The 16,343-nt window shown below is 37.7% G+C and overlaps 1 protein-coding gene across 1 annotated transcript in view; it reads right to left on the minus strand.

Annotated features, from left to right (window-relative positions):
• The window catches only part of ARSK (arylsulfatase family member K), a 42,945-nt gene that overhangs the window by 8,311 nt on the left and 18,291 nt on the right, over nt 1-16,343 (minus strand). Inside the window, exons 4-6 of the mRNA XM_004769912.3 lie at nt 8,995-9,277; nt 5,618-5,789; nt 2,116-2,340 (exon numbers count right to left, since the gene is read on the minus strand). Of these exons, the coding sequence (XP_004769969.1) occupies nt 2,116-2,340; nt 5,618-5,789; nt 8,995-9,277 (680 nt within the window). The remainder of the gene's footprint in view (nt 1-2,115; nt 2,341-5,617; nt 5,790-8,994; nt 9,278-16,343) is intronic.

Raw genomic sequence — 16,343 nt, forward strand, 5'->3', positions numbered from 1 at the left:
AAAAATCTACATAGAACTGTGAGTTTTAGAAAATTGTAATAATTAACAAATTTCAGGAAAAAAAGAAGTTGGAGAGCACCTACATAATTTCCAGAAGAGGTGGGAAGGAATGGGAGGAGTTTCTGGGAATGTTTGGTTTTGGCTAATGAAATGCTTACTATCATACAACACAAATCCAGGGATAGGCAGGTAGTCTCCTAGGTGGATAATAAATTATCTCAACCTAAGCAGTTTTATTTAGTGTTTTCTTATATAATCTGTTAGCTAAATACCTTGGGAAATCTTGCAGATGCCTTTTAACTCTTATGATGTATAAAATGGCAAGTAGTGTTAATGGTGGATCAAAAATGTAGAGAAGCAAAATTTGCACTGTAGGCAAATATAAAACAACATTTAAAGAAAAATCACTTAAATATGCATAATAATCACCTTACATACCAGGTGATAGGCTGACTAAGCATAGGTAGGACTCACTGCAGACAGCTCCCTGTACATAATGGTCAGTTGAACTGCTAGAGTCAGAAAGACAGGCAAAATGTCAAATACCACTAGCAAATATAGCAAGGGGATACTGAGAAAGAATCAGCCCAACCTTTCATGATTGGTTTGCAGTTCTAGTCACTGTCCTTCTAAAAAACAGAACAAGGCTAAAGAGTTCAGCAAATTTGGAAATGGAGTCGGGGGACTTCTACCTGAGGAAAAACTAAGGGAGGAAACTACAGAAGAGATGCCACCATCAAGAAGCACCTGTTCCTAAGGGCCCCTAGGTGGCTCAGTTGGGTAAGTATCCACCTTGTGTTCAGGTCATAATCCCATGGTCCTGGGATCAAGCCCCCCTCAGCAGGGACCCTACTTCTCCCTCTCCTGTTCCCCCTGCTTGTTCTCTCTCTCTCTCTCTCTCTCTCTCTCTGTCAAATAAATACATAAAATCTTTTAAAAAAGCACCTTTCCTAAAACTATAAAGGTTATAATAAGAGAGACACAAACATACATAATCATACATACACTTCTTATCAAAACAGAAATGAGGAAGTAGTCAGGGTTGCCTGAAGAGTGAGGGAGTCAGAAAGTGGCAGAGATACAGCTAAGTGTGATAATTGCTTTGGGATGTAGGGGAACCAGCAAATGACAACTAAGAAACTGAAGAGATTAAAAATACCATCAGGCAAAAGAAAAACAAAGAATTGTGTTCAAATATACAAGAAGTGATATAAAATAAAAGAGAAAGTGAGAAAGTGAAAAGGTATTGAAAAAAATTAACCCTAAAGAATTTTAAGGCCCTGGAATAGTCTTCAGTTAAATGAAGGGAAGGACTTTGTAGCAGAAGGAAGGAGATAAAAAGGAATTTCTTATGTCTTTGGTTTTCAGATACATGTTTCTTTCACATTTCAATATATACATATGAAACATATATATCTTATGTCCTGTTTTCTTTCACTAAAATCTATTTATAAATAGATGGTACTTTTTCTAATTGATGGTGCCTTAGAAGAATTTCAGTATTTAAATGTTACTGAATTTAAAGTAGTCTGCTAAATTAGATAGAGGCTAACAATGCTGTATAATTTCCTCTGAATTTACTGATGTTGTTGTTCTATTACCTTCAACAAAACTGTTAACTACCCCTACCCATATGTTGCCGTTCTAGACGTATGGTTCTGTTTATACACATTAAGAAGCTAGTGAAGTTCTTAGGACAGACTAATCTAAAGATTCTGAGGAGAAATGGGTTCATATGTTAGATTAAGAGGCTTTTCTAACACTGTACAAGATTAGTAGTTTCAAAGTGGATAAAATAATCCAGAAGGGAACTACTTACACTTCTGAGAGATGGTGGTAGAGAATCACATGTTGCGCAAATCCTGTGAGGTTATGAACCTGAATATCTTCTGTGGCTTACGTTATAACCATGCCATGACTGTGACTCTTTTGAAGGGAAAAACAACTGTATGCTACAGGAACCTGAGGAGTTGTCGTCCTCATTTTTTCAGATGTAGATCTGACTCACAGTTAAAAGAACTGCTCAAGGTTATGAACAGGTCGGCCAAGTCCCTCTCTACTTATTCCTTTTCCAACATGATTACAAATAAATACTTACAGGATTGTGGTACTTACCAAGCATAGTCGGGTAAATATCCACAAGAGAAACCACACTGGGTACTTGTAGGTTGGCCTTAATTCCTGGTCCCATCATCAAGAGTGGAACGTGGGCACTCGCTTCGTACATACTCATTTTATAAAACTGACGATGCTCCATGGCCAGCTCTCCGTGGTCTGAGGTGTATATGACAATAGTTTTCTGAAGAAGATCTAACTGGCGAAGAGCTAAAATAATTTCTCCTACAACACGAATCAAGATAAACCTTAATTAATTAGCCTTTAGTTTGTGTTCTATCACAGTAAGCTCATAACAACTCGACCTCGCAAGAGGGCGATTGCTAACATCTGGATGCCAGCCGGTGTTCTTAAGTAAGTCATGCCACACTTCATGTGCTGCTCTTCACCTGACAGACAAGACAGAGGAAGGAGAAAATACGGTACTGATATTTGGAGATGACGCTGGCTTGGTTTCTATGTTCCTATCAGAGATTGGGGAAAATGTTTTTCCCCTTTGTGACTTAAATGAAAAAAGAAAGACAACTCTAGATGTCAGTGCTGTGGTGTGTCCCAATGAAAGGACTGGTATTACCACCAAGCCACAATTTATGCCTCCTCCCTGCTACCCTTTCTCCTACACCCCCAACAGGCAGGTCAGACTTAGTATATTCTTGGGTAGGGAATAACTGGACAGCAAAATTCCTCTGACCAGTCCCTGTCTCTTAGTGTCCTCCTCATTGTAATTAAGAGAATCACAGGAAGGCGCAGTCCAGAGAGAAGAATCATCCCTATTTGCCAGTTCCCCAATCCTGACCTACAGGGGTCTGTATTATGAATATAAAACCCACAGGTGATTCTGAGGTCCCATCAAACTGAGACCCACTGTTCTATGGAGTTATTTACAGAGCATAGAACATCAGAATCTTTCAACTGGACAAATATAATGGCTTCTAAATTGGTCTTGCCCCTATACCTCTTTCTTCTCTAACTCTTGTACCATTGGGGCGGCTGTCTTTTTAAAATATTTGATCATGTCTTACCCCAGCTTAAAACTTCTTCAAAACTTCCCATTGTCTAATTCTTCAGCAAGCTCAGCACCCTCAACTGCCCTCTAGACCTATACTTCTTATAGTCCTAAACGACTTAGAATTCCTAAACTAGTCATAATTAGGTTAGATTTTCTTGCCTCTGTACGTTGTCTGCTTTCTTCTGTGTGGAATGCCTTTTCTCTCACCTTCTACTTGGCAGATTCCCATTCTTCCTCTAGGACCTAGCTCAAGCATTATCTCCCTGGTGAAACTGCCTGCTCCTCCAGGTAGACTGAATCGCTGTCCTCCAAGGCCTCTGCAGCCGTAGTTACAACTCACGTTACAAGGGCTGGTGTTTGTACTCATCTTGTACGTATTTGCTGAGTTCTTACTATGTGCCAGGTACCATGGATCCAAAGCGAGGCACCTGGGACATGAGCTTGGTTAAGACTGAGATCCCTTGGGGCGCCTGGGTAGCTCAGTGGGTTAAGCCTCTGCCTTCAGCTCAAGTCATGATTCCAGGATCCTGGGATCAAGCCCCGCATCGGGCTCTCTGCTCAGAGAGCCCCCCCCTTACCTGCCTCTCTGCCTACTTGTGATCTCTCATTGTCAAATAAATAAGTAAAATCCTTAAAAAAAAAAAAAAAAGACTGAAATCCCTGCTCTCACAGGGTCCCCCTTGCTCAAGGGAAGCAGACAGTAAACAAGCAAATAGACAAAATAATTGACAATTATGATGTAAATAATCAAGATGACAAGGCAGAGAATAGGTAGGATGGTATACTAACTTGCGGTGGCTGGGAAGACATCCCTGAGGAGATATATGAACTGAGAGCTAAAGACTGAGAATAACCAGCCATGTAAACAGCAAAGGGAAGAGCATCCCAGGCCCAGGGAAAAGCACATATAAAGACCCTGAGGTGGAGCAAGAGCTTAGTGTTTTTAATTAAAGTGTGATTTCTTAATAATATTCAATTAGTACCTCCAATGCCCTAGATAGTGCCTGATAGCTAGCTAGTGGGCACTAAATATTTGTAGAACAAATATAGTGAACAGTAAGAAATACTATTTGGAGGTGAGACTAGTGTGGATATAACAATGTATGACATATTTCATAAACTCTGTAGTTGAAGTGAGCTGCTGCATTTTTTTTTTATTAATCAAAGAGACTTCAAGAGCTATTCCCATAATCCCTGCAGCAACATTATATATATAATATTTTACCTTAGTAGATACAGATGAATGGATAACTGCAAAATTTCCAAAGTGATTTCCAGGGTGCAATGGGTGAATACTGACTGACATCAGAAAATTTGAAAAACAATTCAGGATTAAAGAAATTTGCTTTAAATATTAAATGTATTTATAAAATCATCAGGACTTTTAATTCATATTATACTTGATATATTATAAATAATACACCCATTTTTTTTGCTTTCTGATTTATACTTTTCTATTTTGGGCCAATAATACTTTTTAAGAATCAGCCACCCGTTCCCCCTCAAAATTCACTTTGTACAAAAGTGTGCTTCCCACACTTCACTAATATGGTTTGCTCCACTCCAAAGTATAGCAAACTATGAAAATAACTTGTTAGAAAAATTGATTTTTTTTTTTTTAAAAACAAGGGTTCTTCAATCTAAAGTGGAAAATGCCATTCACTCTACAAGTGAGTAGGCAAAACACTTTCTTGACACTCATCTTATGGAAGCAGGTAGGGTTTTGAGCTGAACTAGGGAAGGAGACTGGTATGATACTGGTCTAGAAATACACATTAAAAAAAAATGATGTCAGTTTTAGTTAAACTCTAAAGGGCCTGGGAAGAATGGTTTTGTTTTCTAATTATTACAAGTCTGGGAGAATTCACAAGATTCTGTGACTAAACTCATCTCTCAGGATCTAAGCTGCCTTACAATTTACCTGTCACATGTGTACCTGTGTCACATATGTACTGATTCCTGTTTATTTTATTTTTTTAAAAGATTTTATTTATTTATTTGACAGATAGAGATCACAAGTAGGCAGAGAGGCAGGAAGAGAGAGAGGGGAAAGCAGGTTCCCCCCCGAGCAGAGAGCCCAATGCAGGACTCGATCCCAGGACCCTACAATCATGACCTAAGCCAAAGGCAGAGGCTTTAACCCCCTGAGCCACCCAGGCACCTGTACTGATTCCTGTTTAAAGCAGGTAAAAAGTTTTGTGTCAAGCAGATAATAACCTATGGTCCTGTCTTTAGGTACGAACAAACCTGCGCATTTATTAATTTATGAATATTTAAGATGAAAAAGACTTCTTAGTCCATGATTAATAATACAAATTATCCAATTTTTATATGGGTCAAGATTTTTATAGTTCTAAGCCTTTAGCACCCAGCAACTGTTGTAAAACATTGTCTGAGGAAGTTCATACAAGTCAACAACCAGCATGATCACAGTTTGTTGGAAAAATATTATACTTTTTCTTCATTTAATTGCTTATTAAATATACCACCTACCAAGCATGGCATCTGTCTCAGCACACATGGCATAATAAAAGGCTCTAATATTTTTAATTTCTTTTTCTGTAAACTTTCCAGTGCAGTTTTTTGTATAAGAAGAGTAATAATCTATAGGGTGCATTTCTGACAGAGGTGACCACTTTGGGATTTTGATGGCATCATAAGAAACCTAAAAAGGAGAGAAAAACAAGGTAGTTAATATTCTCTCTTCCAACAAGTATGTATGGTGAACAAGACAATACTTAATTATTTGGGATTGTAGAGGTATGTAAAGAAAATAGTAAATCAAATACACAATTAGGAACAAATTGTTAATATTACTAGGGACAACAAAAGATATGTATTAATATCCATATATAGAGTCACGAAAATTGTTTTTATAATTGCACATGACAAAGAAAAATATGAGCTATATTAGACAGTGTTCTAGTCCAGAAAAAGTATCCAAGCTTTTTATTGGTGTGACCAGTTCAAAATTCCAGAATCAACAACCTCAGAATCTAGACTGTTTCCCAATAGTTTGCTAGTAAAACTGCCAATATCTAGTGAGACAGCCAAATGTTTGCTAAGAAAAAATACAACTTTTTTTTTTTAAAGATTTTATTTATTTATTTGACAGACAGAGGCCACAAGTAGGCAGAAAGGCAGGCAGAGAGAGGTAGGGAAGCAGGCTCCCTGCCGAGCAGAGAGCCCGATGTGGGACTCGATCCCAGGACTCTGAGATCATGACCCGAGCCAAAGGCAGCGGCTTAACCCACTGAGCCACCCAGGTGCCCCGAAAAAATACAACTTTTTAATACATATGAATGTTTATAGCTTTGGTGAAAACAAGACTAAACTTAAGTCATATACTTCTTTTAGTCATGTAACTTAAATTCAGAGATGTCTACTTACTACTTACTGATAAGTTATTCGATTCAGTTCATTAGGCTAGTGCTCATTTTTCTTTTTCTTTTAAGATATTTTTTATTTATTTGACACAGAGAGAGAAAGAGAGGTCACAAGTAGGCAGGCAGGCAGAGAGAGAGGAGGAAGCAGGCTCCCTGCTGAGCAGAGAGCCTGCTTCGGGGTTCGATCCCAGGACCCTAGGACCTGAGCCGAAGGCAGAGGCTTTAACCCACTGAGCCACCCAGGTGCCCTGGCTAGTACTCATTTTTCAAGATGGAGCCAGTTACAACTTTTTCAGAAGACATTAAGTATCTACAATTTTGACATTGTTTCCTTTGAAACAGGGTTCACTAAGCAGCATTTCTGATTAGAGTTTTTAAATTTTTTTAAGCTTATTTGACAGACAGAGATCACAAGTAGGCAGAGAGGCAGGCAGAGAGAAAGGAAGGAAAGCAGGCTCCCTACTGAGCAGAGAACCTGATGCGGGGTTTGATCCGAACACCCTGGGATCATGACCAGAGCTGAAAGCAGAGGCTTTAACCTCTGATTAGAGTTTTTAAAGCAACTTAAATTCAATTTAAGTTGATGCCTTCCAAACAAAACACAGGCGGTTCTTGTTTGCATGGCTCAGATGGGCATGGATTTCATTTGCCAAGGTTGAGTTAAATAATCCCAGCCCCCAACAACACAAATTTTAATTACCAAAGCATATTAACTGTGAGTTGCTGCATAAGTGCAAACTTCCACAAATACTGCTAGCTCTGTAGTCTACAAATCCCTGTATATTACAGGTGTGTGCCCCAATTGGTGACTAATCACATTATTTTTTTTCAAAGCCTATCAGTGATTGGTCCCTGTAAATCGTTTTTTCAGTATGGATACGTATAGCCAAGCGTGTAGCTGGGCTGCCTCCTTGTCTCCCAGGGAGAACTCCATGCAGCATTTTACAAAAATGGATAGTCAAAAGAGGGGATTGATAAAGATGAATGTACAGTAAAGAAATAAAAAAGTGGTAACACTGTTTGTGAAATCTGAATCAAACATTAACTAGAGTCATAGAAAAAAGAGTCATCCTGGGCACGTTGATACAGACACCATTTTTTTTTTAAGACTTTATTTATTTATTGGACAGACAGATCACAGGTAGGCAGAGAGAGAGGAGGAAGCAGGCTCCCCGCTGAGCAGAGAGCCTGATGCAGGGCTCTATCCCAGGACCCTAGGACGAAAGCAGAGGCTTTAACCCACTGAGCCACCCAGGTGTCCCTACCCTACCACCATTTGATACATTCTAGCTATGCAGCCAGAGGAACTTAATGTAGATAAAACTCATTGGTAAAAATAGGAAGTTCGCTGCAACACAGAAGGATGAACATATTCTAGAGAAAGTGACACTGGAAAAATCCATAGATTAAAAGAATTCTCAGAAATACATTATGACATTGGAAGTGCAAAGGGTAAAATGTTGGAAGGTGATCTACATTTAGAAAGGGATAGGACAGTCTGCGAGGACTTAGAGAAGATGCTTTCTTCATTATCTTGTTATATAGTGAGAAGACGAGCACTGCCCAAATTCTTGATTTTTTTTTCAAAAACCCAAAACACTTTAATCCTCAATATTTCTAGTGTTTCCAGTTACAGTGCATTCAACATTAGTTTTCCTGGTTTTTCATTTCCCTGCACATTTATAACCCAAAATAAGAGGTTTAATGTTTTGACAAATGTTTTTTAAGAGTCCTAGAAAAATGGTCATTTTCTCAATTGATTGTTGAGAACTCTTTGTACAGTTTGAACTTGCATGGTCACTTTTACTAACCTGCCCTCTGCCAAGTGAAGACTGCCGGCACTCTTAAGAGAATGCCTTTTAGTTTCTTCTCTCTCTCTCTCTTTTTTTTTTTCAAGATTTTATTTATTTGAAAGCTAACAAGCTGGGGGCACAGGGCAGAGGGAGGGAGAGAGAGAAAATTCTGAGCAGACTCTGCACTGAGAAAAGAGCCTGACCTGGGGCTCAATCCCAGGACCTTGGGAACATAACCTGAGCCATCCAGATGCCCCAGTTTCTTTTTTTATAGACACATTACATACAAATGAGTTCAACTCAGAAGTAGATTACTAGGGCTTTTTTTTTTTCTCTTTTGGAGATCCTGTCTTTACTGTTTCTTTTATTGTTTTGTTATGTTATGTTATGTTAATCACCATACAGTACATCATTAGTTTTGGATGTGGTGTTCCATGATTCGTTGTTTGTTCCATGTAATCTGTGCCCCACTTAATACCCATCAGATTACTGATTTTTTAAATACTTATTTTATCTATGTAAAATTGCCCCTTTGTTTTTTGTCAACCAGTTATTGGACATATTTGATTAACTAAGCTACAGAATTTTCAAATTTGTCTTTAAAAGTGATCAAAGAAGCAGTGGCCAAGTACCAATAACATACAGTTTATAATATTAACTTGTATTTTTGAGCACACTATAGTGTACTTACCTTTTTAAGCCAATAAAGAGATGTATGAAATGTTGAAGATCCAAAATTTTCTCCTGAAGATGGGGAAGGATATGGATGTGGTAAATTTAATCCCAAGTAGAGAACAAACGGTTGAGTGTAATTATTTGCTTCCTTTCTTAACCAATTCACTGCTCTGTCTGTATTCTTCCAGTCCCTTTCCATTACTCTTACTTTAGTCTTTTTAGGGATAAGATTAACCACAGGTCTGCCTTCTTGTCTGAGTAAGAAAGCAACATCTCTTGTCCATGCTTCAACACGGTTGCTGAGGAGGCAAAAAGACAGGTGTATTATAAGGTACTAAAAAAGATAAGAAAAAAACTGACTAAGCATAGATATAAGAAAGCAATATGGAAAACAGTTTTTAGACTCAGTCATGTAACTATTCAGGTTCACTACACTAGATCTCATTAAGAGAGTTACTGAAACTGGCAAACACAAAATCCAGGGAAAAAAATGATGAGAATCAAATATTCACCTATGTATTCTTTAAAACGAAGATAGATTATTTAGAAGAGTTACTTTTTCTTATAACAACACATTTAATAATATAAAAAATAGTTCAAGTTCCTGGTATTTCTCCTAAATTTTCTACCAATTTGTCTTTTTTTCTGTCAGAAGGAAGAGAGGTTTTTATTTTTATTCCAGTATAGTTAATATAAAATGTTACATTTGTTTCAGGTGTACAATACAGTGATTCAACAATTCAATATATTACTCAGTGCTCATCAAGATAAGTGTACTCTTGTCTCACTCAACCCCCAACCCCTCCTCTCTCACAACCATCAGTTTATTCTCTACAGTTAAGATTCGGTTTTTTGGTTTGTCTCTTTATCCCCCCTCTTTATTTGTTTCTTAAATTCTACATATGAGTGAAATCATATGCCTTTGTCTTTCTCTGACTGACTGATTTCACTTACTGTAACACCCTCTAATTACATCCATATCGTTGCAAATGGTAAGATCTCATTTTTTTTAGGACTGAGTAGTATTCCACTGTGTGTGTATGTGTGTGTGACATCTGCTTTATCCATTCATCTATCGATGGACACAGGTTGCTTCCATAATTTCGCTATTACATATATTGCTATAATAAACAAATGGGTGCATGTATCCCTTTGAATTAGTGTTTTTGTATTTTTTGGATAAATCCCCAGTAGTTTGGTTACTGGATTGTAGAGTAGTTCTATTTTTAACTTTTAGAAGAACCTCCATATTGTCTTCCACAGTGGCTGTACCAGCTTGCATTCCTATCAACAGCGCACCAGGGCACCTATTTCTCCTCATCTTCATCAATGCTTGTTTCTTTTGATTTTAGCCATTCTGGCTGGTGAGGTGATAGCTCATTGTGGTTTTGGTTTGCATTTTCCTGATAATGAGTGATATTGTCCATCTTTTCATGTATCTGTTGGCATTGGGATGTCTTTGGAGAAATATCTGGTCGTGTCTTCTGCCCATTCTTAATTGGATTATTTGGGTTTTGGTCTTATAGATTTTGTAGACTAACCTTTTATTGGATATGTCATTTGCAAATGTCTTCTCCTGTTCAGTAGGTTAGTTTTGTTGGTTGTTACCTTTGCTGTGCAGAAGCTTTTTACTTTGATGCAGTCCCAATAGTTTATTTTTGCTCTTGTTTCTCTGGTCTCAGATGTATCTAGAGAGACGTTTTTATGGTCAATGTCAAAGATATGACTGCCTCAGCTCTCTTCTAGGATTTTTATGGTCTCAGTCTCACATTTAGGTCTTTAATCCATTTTGGGTTTATTTTTGATTTTTGTGTATGGTGTACAAAAGTGATCCAGGTTCATTCTTTTGTAGGTAGCTGTCCAGTTTTCCCAACACCATTAGTTGAAGACATTTTGTCTTTTTCCCATTTCATATTCTTCCCTCCTCTGTTGAAGGTTAATTGACCATATAATTGTGGGTTTATTTCTGGGCTCTCTATTCTGTTCTGTTGATCTATGCATCTGTTTTTATGCCAGTATCTTGTTGTTTTGATTATTATAGTTTTGTATTATAGTTTTATGATTATTATAGTTTTTTATACTATTGTATAGTTGTTTTTATAACTTGAAATCTGGAATTGTTATACCTCCAGTATTGTATGTCTTTTTCAAGATTGCTTTGGCTATTCAGGGTCTTTTATGGTTCCATTCAAATTTTTGGTATTATGAAAAATGTTGTTAGTATTTTGATAGGTATTTCATTAAATCTGTAGATTTCTTTGAGTACTATAGATGTTTTACAATGTATATTCTTCTAACCCATGAACATTGAATGTCCTTCCATTTCTTTGTGTCGTCTTTGATTTCTTTCATCAGTGTTTTATAGTTTTCAGAGTACAGGTCTTTCACCTCTTTGGTTAGGTTTATTCTTAAGTATTTTATTATATTTGGTGTAATTATAAATGGGATTGTTTTCATTTCTCTTCTGTTTCATTATTAATGTACAGAAATGCAATGGATTTTGTATCCTGTAACTTTACTGAATTAATTTATCAGTGCTAGTAGCTTTTTAGTGGAGTCTTTAGGATTTTCTATATATAGTATCATGTCATCTGCAGAGTAAAAGTTTTACTTCTTCCTTACCAATTCGGATGCCTTTTATTCCTTTTTCTTTTCTGATTGGTGTGGCTAGAACGTCCAGTACTATGTTTTAAATAACAGTGGTGAGAGTGGACATTCCTGCCTGTTATTTCACCATAGAGGAAAAGCTCTCAGTTTTTCACCAATGAGTATGATGTTCACTGTGGGTTTTTCATATAAGGCAATTATTATGTTGAGGTACGTTGAGGATTTTTTTTCCCATTATGAATGGATGTCGTACTTTTGTCAAATGCTTTTTTCTCCATCTATTGAAATGATATGATTTTATCCTCTTATTGATGTACTGTATCACATTGATTGATCTGTTTATACCGAACCACCCTTGCATCCCAGGAATAAATCTCATTTGATCACGGTGAATGATTTTTCTTAATGTATTGTTGGATTTGGTTTGCTAATATTTTATTGAGGGTTTTTGCATCTATGTTCATCACAGATATTGGCCTGTAGTTCTTTTTTTTGTTGTTGTATCTTTATGTGGTTTTGGTATCAGGAAAATGCTGGCCTCATAGAATGAACTTGGAAATTTTCCTTCCTCTTCAATTTTTTAAAAAAAGTTTGAGAATAGATATTGACTCTTCTTTAAATATTTGATAGAATTCACCTATGAAGCTGTCGGGTCCTGGGCTCATGTTTTTTGGTAGTTTTTTGGTTATTAATTCAACTTCACTGTTGGCAATTGGTCTGTTCAAATTTTCTATTTCTTCCTGTTTCAGTTTTGGTAGGTTATATGTTTCTAATTTATCCATTTCTTCTAGGTTGTCCAGTTTGTTGGCATATAAATTTTCATAATATTGTCTTATGATTCTTTGCATTTCTGTGTTGTTGGTTGTTACTTCTCATCTTTTTTTTTTCTGATTTTGTTTTGAGTCCTCTCTCTCTCTCTCTCGATGAGTTTATCAATTTTATTGATTATTTCCAAAGAACCAGCTCCTGGTATCATTAATGTTTTTTTTGTTTGTTTGTTTTTTTAATTTCTATATCATTTATTTCTGCTCTAGTATTTATTAGTTGCTTCCTTCTGCTGGTTTTGGGTTTTGTTTGTTCTTCTTTCCCTAGCTCTTTTAGGTGTAAAGTCTAGTTGTTTATTTGAGATTTTTCTTGCTTCTTGAGGTAGGCCTGTATTGCTAACCTTCTTAGAACTGCTCTTCCTGCATCACAAAGATTTTGGACTGTTGTGTTTTTCATTCTCATTTGTCTCCATGTATTTTTTGATGTCTTCTTTAATTTCTTCGTTGACCCATTCATTGTTTAGTAGCATGTTATTTAACCTCCATACATTTGTGCTCTTTCCAGATTTTTTCTTGTGGTTGATTTCTAGTTTCACTGCATTATGGTCAGAAAAGATGCATGGTATAATGTCTATTTTTTTGAAACTGTCCAGATTTATTTTTTGATCTAGTATATGATACCTTCTGGTGAATGTTCCTTGTACACTTGAAAAGAATGTGTATTCTGATGTTTTAGGATGGGATGTTCTGAATATATGTATTAAATCCATCTGGCCCAGGGTTATCCAAAGCCACTGTTTCCTTGTTGATTATCTGTTTAGATGATCAGTCCACTGATATAAATGGAGTGTTGAAGTTTATTAATACTGTATGGCTATTGATTAGTTCCTTTATATTTCCTATTAACTATTTTATATGTGAGTGCTCCCATGTTAGGTGCATAAATATTTACAGTTATTGTATCTTCTTGTTGTACTGTGATTGTATGATGATTATATAGTATCCTTCTGTGTCTCTTGTTACAGTCTTTGTTTTAAAGTCAGTTTTTTTTTAAAGTCAGTTTTGTCTGATATAAATACTGCTACCATTTGCATGACAAATGTTTCTCCATCCCCTCACTTTCAAACTGCATGTCTTTTTTTTTTTTTTAAAGATTTGATTATTTGAGAGAGAAAGAGTAAGTGAGAGAACACAAGCAGGGGAAGCGACAGAGAGGGGAAGAAGTAGGCTCCCTGCTGAGCAAGGAGCCCAATGCGGGGCTCCATCCCAGGGCCCTGGGATCATGACCTGAGCTGAAGGCAGATGCTTAACTGTCTGCACCACTCATCCTTGCATGTGTCTTTAGGTCTGAAGTGTGACTCTTGTAAGCAGCATTTGGGTGGCTCTTGTTATTTTATCCACTCCATCACCCACTGGATTTTGATTGGAGCACTTAGTTCATTTACATTCAAAGTAATTATATATTCAAATATAATTAGGCATGTATTTATTGCCACTTAGTTATTTGTATTTTGTGTTTGTGGATCTTCTCTGTGCCTTTCTTCCCTTGCTCTCTTCTCTCACCATAAGTTGGCTTTCTTTAGTGATTTACTTGGATTCCTTTCTCTCTATTTTTTGCACATCTATTCCTGGTTTTTGGTTTGTGGGTACTATTAAGTTAGTATGTAACATCTGCTTATAGCAGTCTATCTTAAGTTGATGGTCATTTAAATTTTGTTTCTTTTTTTTTGTGTGTGGGGGGAGATAATAGGTAGGGGCAGAGGGAGAAGGAAAGAGAGGATCTTAAGTAGGCTCCATATCCAGCCCAGTGCAGGGCTCAAGCTCATGACCTGAGCTGAAATTGAGTTGGACACTTAACCAACTGAGCCACACAGGTGTCCCAGTGGTCACTTAAATTTGAACCCCATTCCTTACTCTTCTCCTTTCCATATTTTAAGTCTATAGGTATCATCCATTACATCCATTTGTGAGTCCCTTGACTTGAGTTTTACCGATATACTTATTTTTTACTGCTTTTGTGTTTCCTACTTACTCATGGTTTCTCTTTTCCATTCAGAGTCCCCTTTAATGTTGCCTGTAGGGCTGGGTTACTGTACATGAGCTACTTTAGTTTTTGTTTGTCTGGGAAACTCTTTATCTCTCCTTCTATTCTGAATAAAAGTCTTGCTGGATAGAGTCTTCTTGGCTGTAGATTTTTTTCCTTTCAGTACTTTGAATATATCATGCCACTCACCTCTGGCCTGCAAAGTTTCTGTTGAAAACGTCTGCTAATAGCTTTATGGGGTTTCCCTCATATGTAACTGTTCTCTTTTCTCTTGCTTCTTTTAAAATCTTTTTTTTTTTTATCACTGCTTTTTGCCATTTTAATTACTATGTGTCTTAGTGTGGACCTCCTTGGGTTGATTTAGTTGAGGGAGCTCTGTGGTTCCTGGATCTGAATTTATATCCTTTCCCAGATTTGGGAAGTTTTCAGCTATTATTTCTTCAAATAGAGTTTCTGTCCCCTTTTCTTTCTTCTTTTCTGGGATACCTCCAATGCAAATGTTATAATGCTTGATGGAGTCAGTCAGTTCCCTATATCTGTTTTTATTTTGCACTTTCTGGTCAGTTTGATTATTTTCCATAACTCTGTCCACCAGGTCACTGATTTGTTCTTCTGCTTCTTGTAGCCTATTTATTCCACCCAAGTATATTTTTAATTAAAATTATTGTGTTCATCTCTGATTGTTTCTTTTTTTATCCCTGATTATTCTTTTTAAGATGTCCTCTACTTTTCTCTCAAGTCCAGAGAGTATCTTTATGATCATTATTTTAAATTCTCTGTTAGGCATATTACTTAGCTTTGTTTCACTTAGGTGTCTTAGTGTAATTTTGTCCTCTTCTTTCATTTGGGGCATATTCCTCTGGCTCCTCATTTGGCCTTTCTGTGTCTGTTTCTGTGTGTTAGAAAAGTGAGCTAGGTCTCTTGCTCTTAAAAGTAGTGGGTGGGGCTCACACTTTGAACAAGGTGGTGCTGGTTCTCTTCCACAGGGGATTTACAGCTCCTGCAGAGATCTACCCAGCTGGGGCCACTCCGGAAAGCACAAGCAAGCTGGGTTGCAGTGCCAAGGTGGGCAGGCTGGTCCCCTTCCACAGGGGATGTGCAGCCATGGTGGAGACTGAGGCCTGCCTGGTCTACTCTGTAAAGTGTGTGCTGGTCGGGGTGCTGTTTTAACAAGGTATGTGTGTGTTCCAAAGAAGCTGACAAGTTACTATCACCAGGACCCAGGCTGTGCAAAGGGCAGAGTTGGGAGATACTGTATTGTCAAGGTTTGCACTGGTTATCTGGGGGAGGGGGGACCCACAGTGCTGGGACTGAGGCAGGCCGAGCTGGAGGGGGAGGGGCACGGTGTAAGCAAGTTACATGGTGAATGCTATGCCACACCGGTTTCCACAGGTGGCTGTGTGTTTATGCTGGGAGGTGGGGGAGCAAAATGGTGACTGACAGCTCCTTTGCTCCTGGAGAAGTACCTTGCAGAACTCAGCTTGGTAAATAACTCTCCCTCCTGTATGCTCCAGGTGCTTTTCTAAATGCTGCTCCTATGCTCTATCTCTACAGGCTGTTTGTCTTACTCTCTCTTTAAGGGCAGGGACTTGGCTTCCCATTACCCTGTAGGCTATCCCAGCATGGAGCCTGCTGATTTTTAAAGTTCCCTGCTTTAAGACCTGCTGGTCCTAAGAAGCGGTTAAATTTGGCCACTTTTATTTTCAATCCTGTTTCTCTACTCCGTCTCTTAGCCTCTCCATGACCCCCGCTCCCTGCCTCCAGTGACCAGACTTGCAGGATTTAACTCGCCACTATATCTCTACCTTTCCTCTCCTCCTCAGTGTGGCCTCTCCTCTACATTGAGTTCTGGAGTTTGTTCCACCAGCCTTTGGGTTGTTTTCTGGGTTATTTACATTGATGTGTTACTTGCAATAAGCACAAACATACAATGTATAGTTTCCTATATGC

The sequence above is a fragment of the Mustela putorius genome, unplaced genomic scaffold, assembly GCF_011764305.1.
Source record: "Mustela putorius furo isolate JIRA1106 unplaced genomic scaffold, ASM1176430v1.1 tig00537350_pilon_pilon_pilon, whole genome shotgun sequence".
Taxonomy (NCBI): domain Eukaryota; kingdom Metazoa; phylum Chordata; class Mammalia; order Carnivora; family Mustelidae; genus Mustela; species Mustela putorius.